General features: G+C 40.8%; 1 protein-coding gene across 10 annotated transcripts in view; it reads left to right on the top strand.

Moving 5' to 3' along the window:
• The window catches only part of TNRC6C (trinucleotide repeat containing adaptor 6C), a 101,907-nt gene that overhangs the window by 65,785 nt on the left and 22,905 nt on the right, over window positions 1-13,217 (top strand). For 5 of the 10 annotated variants that reach the window (XM_048323998.1, XM_048323994.1, XM_048323996.1 and 2 more), the window contains 6 exons: window positions 4,915-5,124; window positions 6,324-6,490; window positions 7,134-7,238; window positions 7,681-7,761; window positions 8,387-8,444; window positions 8,652-8,797. In XM_048323998.1, coding sequence (XP_048179955.1) covers window positions 4,915-5,124; window positions 6,324-6,490; window positions 7,134-7,238; window positions 7,681-7,761; window positions 8,387-8,444; window positions 8,652-8,797 — 767 coding nt within the window. The remainder of the gene's footprint in view (window positions 1-4,914; window positions 5,125-6,323; window positions 6,491-7,133; window positions 7,239-7,680; window positions 7,762-8,386; window positions 8,445-8,651; window positions 8,798-13,217) is intronic. The other 5 variants (XM_048324001.1, XM_048324000.1, XM_048323997.1 and 2 more) reach the window with 2 other exon arrangements.

The following is a 13,217-nucleotide window of genomic DNA, read 5'->3' as shown; positions in this document are numbered from 1 at the left end:
CCCATCTGGGACAGCCAGAAGATGGGAAGCAAGTGGTGAATGTCTTCCCTCCCACGCAGACAAGGACCTGCACTTTGGAGTTGTGCTGTTTAACTCTTTTTCCTACTCCAATTCTCTCTCCCACTTGGCTGTGCATTTCCAGCCTCTGCAGTAAGGGAGACAAGAATCCTGTAACCAGGAGACTTCTGCAATCCACAAGTTCATCCAGCAGCAGTTCTTTTCCATGTACAGCATTTCCATGCAAAGCATGATTGTGTCGTTAGAGCTTGTGCCATAGGGCACAGTTAAGTGCTCATCTAAAATCCTACACCTCTTGAATTACGTGGTTACCACGGGCACTTTGTCATCTGCATGGGTCATGACGTGCTCTGCCTGTCACATTCAGGGAATATAATGAATAAGGAATCATGGATTCTGTTTCTGTGTAAGTAGGGAAGTGTTGGTGCAGATGGAAGTTGTCACAGTCACACGTACTGGAAGCAAAGAAGTGGATTTTAATTTTGCTGCACAGCACCTAGTTAGGGGTTCACAAAGGATTAACAGTCCCTTTTGGGGTTGAAGTTTATGCTTTATTAGTTTGGAAATTGAGGCCAAGTTACAGTCTTGTTATTCGACTTGTCACCCATCCCCAGAAGTTCTCCAGATCCTTTGAAGGCAGAACTTAAAAGCTATTGATGGGAAGCAGATGTTGGTACATGATGAAAATGAAGAACTCTCTAAGGAGTTTCATTTTCTATTGGAAAAGAAGGGGGGGAAAAAAGAGGGGGGAAAAGGGATAGATAATGTGATAGATACGGTCCTTTCTGGTTATAGGAGCTTGTTCCCAAGCACCAAGGCAGTGGTGAGTTACTTAGAAAGATGAGCAGAAAGCTGGTGGGTTTGAGTTAGATCGGGGTTTAATAACTTACTTGGGCATGATTCTTCCTGGCACTTCTAACTCATGCAGCTTTGATACAAGGGGAGTAAGAAGCAAGAAGAGGTTTTGCAAACCAAAATGATTAAAAGAGATTTTTGGATCCCGAAACAGCATCATATCCTCCCTCCAAGTGCTGAGGAGTGAGCTTGATGCTTTCCTGTTCTCATTAGGTCAGGAGAGCCTGGCAGGGTTCCAGCCACCATCCTCCAGCTGAGGAAAGAAACAACAGAAGATAACACAGGCTTCCCTGTGGGGGTTGTAGGGCACAAATTAAGATCTTTGTGGTTACTAGGGAGCAAGGAGTTTAAGTTTTAAAAACCTGAACTGGGTCTAAGTTCTGAAAGCTGCAAACATCTCTGTTCCTTTTATAATCCTGTGCCACTGAGTGGCAGCTCACGTGACAGTGTTTTTCTTACTTTGAACTTCCGTCAGAATGGATTTGAAAGCAGCTCAGCTTTGGGCTCCTTTAGGATGCTCATGTGAAAACCTAAAACCCTGTGGTGGGTGCTCAGCCCATGAACAGCCAGGTTTTGGGGGGCAGCCAAGTGATGCTGAGAGAGCTGCCCTCGATTTTCACACAAGGGCAATCTCACTGCTGAAACCCAAATTAGATGAATGCTCAGTGATGAGCTGGAATCCTTTTCAGAAAATCAGGATTTGAAAGGTTAAGGGTTGGAGGTGGCTCTTGAATGTATATATAAAACCCAGAATAACTAGTGTGTAGTTAGTAAACAACTTCTTTTCTACCTAATTTCTTTTTTTATCTATATAAGGTTCTAATATTTTGCTTTCCCTGTATTGTATTCATGTGCTCTGGTATTTATCACGGACCAACAACTTGAAGGAAAACAATTTCTGCCATCCAAATGGCTGTAGGGTTATTTTGAGGGAAAACAACTGCATCCTGCCACGGCTTAGTTAACATTTCACTTTCCCTTGAGGATTTCCTGTTGGCCGTGGCCCAATGTTAATTATGTTTTTATTTCTATAAAACAAAGCTCTGCCAATGTGTCCGTGTTTATTACTCACTGTGATCTTTTCATTTCTTGCAATTCTAACAGTGTTTAAAAACTTCAGTACTAAAACCTCACTTTCTTGCCAAAGGAGCCTTTAAGTGGAGCATGTTCTGTTGCGAAACAAGATCCATGCAGATCTGGGCAGGTTTTAAGGATCTTTTTACCAGGAGAGCCTAAATCTGTATTATTTTCATCAGAAAACACTTAAGTTTTCTCCAAGCAGAATTTTTGTAAACGTTTGGCAGGTTCAGGTTTTGAGACCGCTCAAAGGCTTTGGTTTGCCTTCCCAACAGCTGTGTAGAGTTTGCATCATTCATTCAAAAATGTAACTTTATTCACCTTTAAACTTCCTAAAACAGAATCATAGAAAGGTAGCACAGAGACAGTAGCATTGAGACAGCAATATTTACATAGAGGGAAACAGGTCTGCAATTGAGAAGTGCTCCAGAATTTACAGACAGGTTAGTTTTTGCAGTGCACAGGTCATTTCTCCAGAAACCTTTAGGGTTTTTTTACTTATTTCCTGCGCTTAATTTTATCCGTTAAGATAGTTCGGAAAACTTTTTGTTGATTTATTTTGTTGGCTTTTATGTACTTGTATTATTTTCTATTAGTAAAGGCTGATTCCCCCATTATTTGTAATCCCATATTATTTCCTGCTCAGTGCATTTGAAAGCACTTAAAATAATTTGGACATGCCACATCTGTGGCCTTTAGTGAAAGTTGTTGAATTTATAGCGAAGAGCAACAGAAGAACCAGATTTTTTGAGGTTTTTATTCTATAACGCAGCACACTTTGGCTTTTTAATATATGAATTGTGTTTTAAGGATGATTTCATAAATTGAATTAGGTAGAGTTTCCAGTAGAGGTTGCATGAAGTCAGGGAGATGTTAGTGCTCTGCACTGTCTCTGTAGTCTGGTTGGTGCTGTGGAGATGTTTTGTTTTCTGTTTCATTTGCCTGCAGTTAATCTTTCTCAGCTGCCAATATGATTAAATACACGCAGTTGTCTGCCAGTTGCCTCCTGAGTAGTGAGGCAGAAATTCAAATAAAGCCGCCTTTAAATAAAGTTGGCTTGAAGATACAAGCAGGAACCTTGAAATAAGCATGTCAGGTGCAACACCAAGGAAGCTGTCATGTTAAGTACAGGTTCATTTAGGTACATCTGTGGATCTGCCAGTTTATCTTCTTTACACACCTTGAAATAACCAGAAATGTAAGGTATGTTGATTGAGCCTAAACCATGGGATTTTTGTTCCAAATGGAAATCACTTGAATGAAACAGTGACATTTTGGGTGGTTTCAGGAGCTTGCTTTTAAACTCAGTGCCTCTTGCTGGTAGAGAAGGAGTTTTATGAAGCTGCAATATGCCAGTGGAGAGTTTGGCCCTGGCTTGTGCCATCTGCACTTGGATCAGTGTCTGAGAGAGCTGCAGTGGCTGTAAGGAATAGAACCTAAAATAAATATGTAATGCAGGAACACTGGAACGATGGGCAGCTCTGGGCCCATCTATTTGAATTTTTTTCTCAGCCAGGCAATGTTTGAGTAATTACTGGCAATGGATGTTGCTGCAGTTTCTGGTAACGGGAATTCTGTGGAAATCAGTGAGTTCTGCAAGGACTTGTTGCTCAGTGCAGAATTATTGCTTGGTTATTGCAGTGTATTTCAAGGTACTGTTAGACACAGCTCCCTTGCCATTGCCTACCTATTCTGGGTGTCAGTTTGTGGAGAAAATGTTGTTCCTGCTTTTTGAAACCTTTCCAGAGTATTTTTACAGATACCATTGTGGAGCAAAAGAAGGAAATACTGCTGTGGCAAAGCAGCATCTGCTCATTTACTTACAGAATACTCATCTTAATAACATTCATCTCCAATGAAAAGAGAACAAGTTCCTGGTTTAACAGCCTCATTACCAGTGGAAGTTTTAAGCCAGCTGAATTCTACAATATTTGTTGAGATCTCAGCTGTCATGTCATGGGATGTAATTTTTTTTACAATTATAGAAAAATAGGTTAGTGTCAGGGGTCTGTAAGAACTTTGTTTTCTTGCTTGTCGTGCCTCTGTTTTTTGTGCATGTTTAAAAAGTACTTTGAACTCCATCTGTGATCCAAGTCCTCTCTCTGGAAAATCTCTGGTAACAATGGTTGTAAATTCAATTTACCTTTTGCTGCGTTGGTCAGTGTTGCTCTGGAGGCTCAGGAGCCCTGTGGCTGCTCCTGCCACGTTCAGCTGCAGGGCTAAAATCGTGTCAGATGGATTTAAGCGCATTACATTCAAGCCGAGGCAGACTAAGGCTGTTTCTTTGGAGTAGCTTACGTCTTTCAGTGAGTTAATGTAATACTCTGTAGGAAAACAATGGCTTCTACCTGCTGTTCCCCATGGTTTGATTATGGATCCTAATTGCAGTCTTGATTAATTCCCCTTAAAATAATATTTATTATAATGTAGAGGGTCAGTGATGAGGGATAGGTAGGTAACCATGAGCTTTAAGGAATACATTCAGCAAAAATAATCTTCATAGAAAGTGGGAACAGTCAAACAGCATCTTACTGCCAGGGCATGAGAAAAGGGATTTTATAGTTTGTAAATAGTGAAAATGAATTAAAATAGGTTAAAATCTTTCCGTGAAGCAAGGCCCAACTCACACTGGGGTCCTGGTCTCCGGAATGCCGGCCCTGGGCACTTGTGAGCAGCTCGTCCTCGGGACCAGGTGTGGTGCTCACTTGGCAGCCTGGTTGCTTCTGGCTGTGGAGAAAAACCCTCTTTCTGTGTGACAACTTGGCATTAGTATTGAATTAAGAAAAAACGCTTGAGACCAAATTTAAGGGATTTTTTTATTTAACACACTTAACTAGAATCACTGTGTGTACTCACTGGTTCATGCTCTTTCCAGAGAAACACTTGAATAAAATTAAAAGTTCTTTGGAATTACTGGCTGAAGAAACCTTTCCTCTCATCACTGTTCTGCTTGCCTTGCTCCAGCAGGCTGGGGAGAGATGCCTGCTGTCCACACCAAGAGCGAAGCTTCCTGGGGAGAGCCCTCCTCCCCTTCTGCTGCAGTTGATAATGGCACTTCGGCGTGGGGGAAGCCCCCCAGCAGTGGGACCGGGTGGGGAGAGAATCCTGCTGAGCCGGCAGGGACCTATGGAAGAACAAACGCTCCAGCTGCTGCCCCAGCACTGTGCAAACCAGGTACACACGGGGGTGCCACTGTCCTGGCAGGGCAGGGGGTTTGCTTCTGCCACTTCTGCTTTTCTGTGCATTTCAGTCACAGGCTGCCTTCATGATTTCATTCTCAAAACCGCGTTAGCTGTCACAAGACCACGTTATTCCAAATACTCAGTGAATTAAAAAATACGAACATAGTGCATCAATCTGTACATTTAAAGGAGAGCAGTTTTGTGTGTTTGGAAAGCAGCATAATAGAGGTGCAGGAAACTGAAACTGCAGAAGAACGTGACTAGGACTTAAACCCTTGGTGTCTAAAAGAAACCTGTATTGGGATGAGAAGCAGTGGAGAACAGTCAAGATAGAATTGATTTTGGTAGGAAAAGCAACACCTGAGAACAACTAATCAAAACAACCTCATGTTGGGTTAAACTGAGTGAGTGGGTGTTTTCTTCAGCCATTAAAACTGTTGCCAGGTTCAGGAACATCCTGAACCACTTCCTGCTTCGTGATTCCTAACTCATGGTATTTGATCAATATCCTCCGTCTCTGAATGTCCAGAGGGCCACAGTAATTGCTTTAGACTCCTGTTTTGGCTGTGGAGGTTGCCTAGAGTTTCACTCCTGCAAAATACCGTAGTGAGACGTAGTTAGAAGTCCCAAAAAACATAAAAGGAGGAATGAGAGCTCTTAAGATGAGTAATCCCAGCTTTAAACAGAGTAAACAGAATAAAACAGACTAAGGTGACACAACCTTGTCACTGAATGTAAAATGTTCCCTGCAGCCCACGAACTCCTTTCAGATTCCGTTCTTTGAGGTGGGAATGACTTTCTGAAAGTTAATGACTTCAAAATTTGGGTTTGTTCTTGGAAGAATGTGTCAGGTAAAATGGTGAGATTCACTGAAAGCAAAATAACACTTAACAAGTGTGTGCTCATACTTTGCTTCCTTGTTGAGTGGAATGGCCATGACCACAGATCTTACTGGTTCTGGGAAAAGCAGGACTTGCAGTTCCTGGATTTTTTCTTCTCAAAGTATTTAGAGAACTTTCCTTTTTTTTGCTAGCTTCAAAGAAGGCATTCTTATAATTTTAATGCCAATTAAGCTATTTGATGCACCTCTTTTTCTCTTGAAAATAGCACACTGGATATGACACGAAAAGATATTTCTGTAAAATTTTCTAGAAACAGAATAACATTTTTCTTCTCCCTCTTTCCCTCCAGCTTCAAAATCTATGCAAGAAGGCTGGGGCAGTGGTGGGGATGAAGTGAATCTCAGTACTAGTCAGTGGGAAGATGAAGAAGGAGATATGTGGAATAACACTGCTTCACAAGAGAGCAGCTCCTCCTGTAATTCCTGGGGGAATGCCCCGAAGAAAGGACTTCAAAAGGTAAGACAAAAATAAAGACACTCTCCGGCAAGAGTGGAATTAGTATAACATTTGTAGAATAAGTTGTCACAAATTTGCTGGTGCATTACACCTGAAATTAGACCTCTGACACCTGAACACAAGCACAGCTTGCCACTACAGTGGTTCAAGTACAGCCTACCTTGTTTGCAGGGGAAAATGGGAGATCTTTGAATTTAGGCATGTCAGATGCTTCGGGAGTTTTGTTGTTGTTGCCTTTGTTTTCTTTAAGTTTTGTAAGCTTCCATGTATTCTAAAGAAATGATAATGTATTAACAGAAGGAGGAAGAGGTGTTAAGGGGGCTTTCAGACACTTGCCATGGTGGTGGAAAAGCAAACAGTAGTTTGTGATGGAGCTGTTTAACAAAAAGAGCTGTTTTCTATTTGTGAGGACGGTGTGTGTGTGTGTGAGAACAAAGCGAACTTGTGTTAATGCTGCACTCAACCAACAACATAGACAATTGTGTGAGGAAATTTTCCATTGCACAGTCTTTATTTCAGGACAAGGCCAGGCTGTAACTTAAAGGAATTGGGAATGCATTTAGCCACTTTGTTTGTTATTCCATTAGCCAACAGTTAGGCCGGTGATTTGATCAAGTATGGTTGTTTCTTGTACTGTCCGCAGCCCAAAACAAATCCGCGCTTGTCCCTTGGTACTTTCTGGAGAACTGAAAGGAAGAGACTTCTTAAGGATTTTGTGATAGAAAAGCTGCACAGAGATCTTTTAAAGGTGTTTATCTAGACGCTCTTGTTTGTTTTTAAGAAAATACACTGAGTAACATTCTTAACTTCAAGGTTGCAAACTTGTTTTTGGGAATGTTTTTCAGGAAGTGTTGTACTATTTCAGCTTTATTTCATTATATTTTTCTGCCAAGGATTAAAATGAAATACGTAAATTCAAAGGTGGCTTTAATTCAGTGGCCAGCAAATCAAATACTAAATAGTACACTGAACACCTATTCAGCTGAGATAAAATTTTACACTTTTGGGGGAAGAGAATCGTAGTCGCGTTGCTCGGAGGGTTCTTCAATACTTTCTGAATTAATGTACTAATACATCTTTCAGTAGCATGTGTTATTAATAAAAACCACTTACCATTTCTTTTGTGTACATCTCACCACAATGAACATGGAAACCAGCCCATTAATGGAATCTCCCATTTATTTACTAAGGGCATGAAGACATCTAGCAAGCAGGATGAGGCCTGGATCATGAACCGTCTGATAAAACAGCTCACAGACATGGGCTTCCCTGTGAGTAGTGCTCAGCCAGCGCACTGTGCCTTAGCTTTTAGCTTGTAGTTCTGACTGTGGCTGTTTCAGACTGTAGCTACACCAAGATCTTCAGTTTCCGGGCCAAGAAGTAGCTCTGACCTGCATTTAAACACATACTGGAGTTTCAGAAATCTGCTCTAAGTCTCTAGAATGCTCTGAGATAAGCTGGGGATATACTTTCCATGAGGACATTTATAATATTTTGAAGTTCATAGTTTTATAACAACAGGTGTTGCTTTGAACTGCAGTAATAATTCCCTCCCGTTCCCTCTTTTTTTTATTAAACAGGTGAAATGAGAGTACAGTTGGGCTGTTTCTTAGAGAAAGTCGTATCATTGTGATATTTGAGTAGTTCATGGAGAACAGGAGGACGTTTAAACACAACAGTGTGTTTCACCTTGTAGAGCTGGTCCTTCCTTGACAAACTGAAATACCTGAATTATGGGAATTGCTGAAAGCAGAAAAAACCCCACAAAGACGTTATTTAGGCTGCTGAGTAAATATTAAACCCAGTATTTTAGAGATGTGTCTGTTTTCTCAGGTTACTTTGAAATCATACGAACGTGATTACTTTTCCTCTTAACATAATTCCTGTTTTTCACAGAGAGAGCCAGCAGAAGAGGCCTTGAAGAGCAACAGTATGAATCTTGATCAGGCCATGAGTAAGTATCTGTGTAAGTAATTTTTTTGTCTTTAAAGCAACACAGGAACCCTGCATGATTCAGAGCATTTGATTATGTCCAGACCAATTGGATAATATTTATTTTCTTACTTTGCTTTTGTAAGCAAGAGGTATTTCTCTGAACTGCTGTTGGCAGCTCGACTCTCACTGCCTCACCTTTTCCAATATATTTCCCCTTTCTGTGCAGGTGCTCTGCTGGAAAAGAAGGTGGAAATGGACAAGCGTGGAATGGGAGTGACCGACTATAATGGAATGGTCACCAAACCCCTTGGCTGCCGCCCACCACCAATCTCCAAAGAGTCTTCCATGGACCGCCCCACCTTCCTTGACAAGGTAAGTTCAGAAATCTGCACGAGCCAGGATGTGCACAGTGTAGAAATAATGATGATTTCCACTGTCTGATTAGAAAGCACAGAAAGAAATGTGGTAGATATGGCTTTACTTCTTGGTTTTTTTCAATCTTGTGGGGAATTCAGTTCTTGTGGAAAAGATGAATGATTTGATTTTCACATAGAAATAAAGAATGGTCATCCCCAGTTTTACACTTCAAAACTTGCTAAGGAGTCAGTAACACAGTGGAACTAGAAATGGAAAAAAAAAGAGCAAAAAAATGAAGCACAGAAGTCTTGTCACTCTGTGAGAGAGTCCAGTCAGTGACCCTTGCCCAAATTCACAATCAGGCAGGACCAAAGCCAAAATCTTCAAAAATTAGGCTCTTAATTTCTCTTCTTCTAGTTTTGAGCTTCTTAGAGATTTCAGTGCAAGTTCAGTACCTAAAGAGGAATGAGGAACTCAGGTATTTTTGTTAAGTCTCAGAGCAGACATACACAGTCATAAATAGCTTCTCCAATGAGCTTCTCTTTCTGTCATCATATATGAAAGATTTTCCAGCACCATTTAATGACTGAGGAAAAGGCTCCAGGAGTTTGTGGTGTCCAGGATTCAAAGTGACTAAAGAAAAGAATATATGGAAAAGTGCAGCCAGGTCTTCAGTAGAAAATGAGATTTACAGCCTGACAGAAAGTCCTGCAGAAACTCAGCAAATCACCTAAGAATCCCCCTGAAAATTATTGATAAGGAAAGAAGAATCTCAGATGTCATTCTATATTTCACTGGTTGTTTAAAGGTTCATATAGATGGGTGGTGGAGGATTCTAAACACAGAAATCAGTGCTTTTTACAAACTGTGCTGAAACCAATTCATTTCACATGAGCTGTGTACAGGGTGTGAGGCAGTAATAATATCCACTCATCTAAAGTTCATTCTTAGCCATGGCAGACTTTAATGAGTATGTTAATTGAAGGCCACAAAAGATGCATGCATGCCAGTTAGCCTTTCCTTTTCTTGGATAACAGTATCTTCAGCAGTAAAATCCTTGCCAGAGAGAGAGGTGCATTATGTGCAGCATGATGCATAATTCTGGAAACATATGTTAAACACAACTATTGAGAAGGGACTACTAAAATCATTAATATTCATAGAGTAAGTAAAATCTATCAGTCGAGGCATAGTCTGTCACAGTGACTTTGCTCTAACAAAGGAAATAATCCCACACTGTATTTGTTAGCTATCACAGTGTTGAGCAACTTGCTAAGTGAATTAAGTAAATATAGTTTCTACTCTAAGAACAGAATTTTTTTCCCCCCCAAAGAAGTTCTTTCCAGATTTACAGCTCATGCTAGTAGAGCAAGTCCTCCAAAACCTTTTTGCCCTTTGAGGTGCTGTTCCAGAGCGTGAGTCTGGAGCTGCTGTGTTTCTGCTTAGGTCATCCTTGGTGAGGAACAAGCTCTCCACACAGATGGACAGAGCACTCCAGCTAATATCCCTTGTTTTACTTACTGCCTTATCAAGTTGTTATCCTTTTGTTGGCTTTGCTGAGTCTTCAATAAGTTCTGCAAGGTTCTTCTTCATGAAGTTGTACTTTGGGTTGGTGTGCTCGTTGTTACCACTCTCTCAGCTCACCTGCATTGAGACTCCATCATTTTTCTCTAAACATCTAAAGCCAGCACTTACTATTTTTTTTAACTTTATACATTTGAGGAGGGAAAATTTCCGACCCTGACATTTGCTTCTGGACCCACTGAACTCCCTGTTCTCTCTGGATCAGGAGTGGTCTGTGATTCAACATCACCTTTGAGTGTTTGCTTTCTCTGCTTGCTGCAGGTGCTCTTTATTCCATGTCACACCGAGTCAATCTTCAGCACTCGGTGCTTTGTTAATTTATTATTTCTCAGGGTGTTATCTTGACCTCTAGCACCATGAAAGGCGAAGGGAGAAAATCCAGTGGCCTTGAGGGAATAAAGATCCAGCTCTGATACGTGATATCAACCACATTATCTTACACTTGGTGGCAGACATGCTGTGCTTAGGTGTCAGATTTGCCTGAAGATGTTACCTGGTGTCTTCTGGAGCCATCAGATTTGTAAGAAAAACAGGTGAGATTTTCCTGGAAGCATCCTTAAAATACCAGAAATAAGCCTAGAGAAGGGATCTTTTTTCCGAGCATAGAGTTTGGCTTGGGACTCTGAAATTCTCACCTTGCAAATGAAGTCTCCTTTTCCCTACCCTCCCAGTCAGTGATCAGCTCCTCTTCTCTACTACTGCAAAATCCAGGTCTACAAGCCTTGATGCCTCTTAGCTGCAATCCTGTTCTTCCAAAAATCTTCTGACTAGACCTTTTCTTTGTTTCTGATTTGAACATAGTGTTTGTTGGGTTTTCTCATCCTCATCCTTCATGTTCTGAGCCCGGTAATCTCTGGTGACTGCGATTGGTTTTTGTCTTTGGAACAACAAGCAGGATATTGTATTATCATGGAGAAACTCTTCTGCACCCGTCACAATTTGATAATGATCACTAGGATTTTAAGGTTAACTTCTAAATTCTTCTTTCCTCCATCTATGTTACCTGTGATCCAGTGACTGAAAGAATTTTCATCATCCCTTGTATGATGAGCACTTCTTTGAGTATTGCATTTCCTCCAGGTTTCTTTTGCCTAATTCCTGTTTGATTTGAAGAGAACTTATTTCTAGATGAGATTTTATTACTTCCACTTTTAGGAAGGAATTTTTTTTTTTTCAATCTTTTTTTTAAGAAGTCAGTGTGTATTTTCTGCCAGCTACTTCTGTAACTGACTTTGTATAAAGACCTCTGACAGATTCATCAGCCTCTCATCTGTCTGTTGAGACATTTTGATTCATGAAGTGGCAGTTGTTGGCAGGTGACTGCCAGAGTGTCCAGGCATCCTCTGCTAAATTGTCCATATCTCACAGGGCTAAAAATCTTTGAGTAATTCCACTTGCATTCTGTCACATTTGGTACTTGAGACTATTGTGAGAGACTTCTCAAAGTCCTAAAAAACACCACTGTGGTGCTTTGTGTTAGATAACTGTAGTAGGAAACACTGCTACCAGTAGGATTTTATGGGTGTGCCAAGTCCCTTCAAAAAATTGAAAAGCAGTGCTGGATTGAGCATTAATGTGATGATTCAGTTTTTAATTGAGTAGCCTGAGGAAGAAGTATAACAAAAGTCTGTAAGAAAATCACTGAAGAGGAAAGATGAGGTAGAAAAGATTGTTCTTCAGGAAATAATCATTACATAAAGGATCCTGAGAAATAACAGGTCAGAAACCACTGTGAGCAGTAAAAGTGTCCTCTAGTCTGGCTTTAAAATGGCTAAAGGGTGCTTTAATTTGACCAGCTAAAATACTTCATGTTAAATGAATTGATTTTAGTTCAGTTATAGAGCACAGATTTGTGCAGTGCAATGCAACAAGTTCAAATTAAATAAAATAGAACCAAATGAATATGAACCAAGTGTTATAAACAACTTACACAAAAGCCATTTGCTGCAGTTCAGCCAAGGAACACACTTGTGAAGGAGTCTGGAAATGAAATGCCTGAGTCTCCAGTGTGGCTTCTCCTCCACCATCCTTGGCACTGCCTGTTTCTAAATTGAGAAAAAATAATGTCAGTAAGACAAGACTTGAATAAATTTGGGAGGCAGGGAGGGTCTTTCATGGTCAGTAGGTCTGTTCACATAGGAAACAATGGCATCTGAAGGGGAGAGCGAGCACCAAGCTTGAAATTATTTTCTCTTTGAAGGGGGAAGGGTAGAATTGTAAACATATGTCTGTGATCTAAAGAGAAATCCTTGAACCTGTTACTGTCATGCAAGCTGCAGTTGTTTGTGGAGTGTGACTGATGTCCAGTAGAATGTAAAATATCTCGAGCTGAAAGGCCTTGGGGATATCATTAGAAAATGTCAGTGTCCCCCTCAGGATAGCCAGATAGCATGTCAAGTGTCACTTTGCCTGATAGTAAAGAAACTTTTCCTTTGCATCAAAGGAGAGCTGTAGAAAATGCATTTTTCAGGATTAACTTAAAACATATCGTTCACTGAGCATGCTTGCTGCATTAGGTCATCTGTTTGGGTATGTGGTAAGCAGACTGGGCTGCTTTTTGAACAAAGGAGGTTCACCAGTATCTCACAGTCTTCTGGGGCATTGAATTTATTGGTTGAAATAAGCTAGCTCCTCACCTCTTTTAAAAAGCCATTCCTTGCAATGAACATACTGCCTGAAAAACACCAGCCCAGCACATTGCAAATTAAAGCTTTTTCTCTCTGCCTCTTTTTTTGGAGCCCTACTTTGTACACAGTGTTATTTGATCATGCTTGCCGCAGGCTTCCCAGACATCAAAGCACAGTTTGAGATAGAACTCGGTGCCCTTCTGAAACACGAGCAGAGATCTACC

The sequence above is a fragment of the Corvus hawaiiensis genome, chromosome 19 (assembly GCF_020740725.1).
Source record: "Corvus hawaiiensis isolate bCorHaw1 chromosome 19, bCorHaw1.pri.cur, whole genome shotgun sequence".
Taxonomy (NCBI): domain Eukaryota; kingdom Metazoa; phylum Chordata; class Aves; order Passeriformes; family Corvidae; genus Corvus; species Corvus hawaiiensis.
The sequence above is the reverse complement of the archived record's forward strand: the minus strand, read 5'-3'. Positions and strand labels throughout refer to the sequence as shown.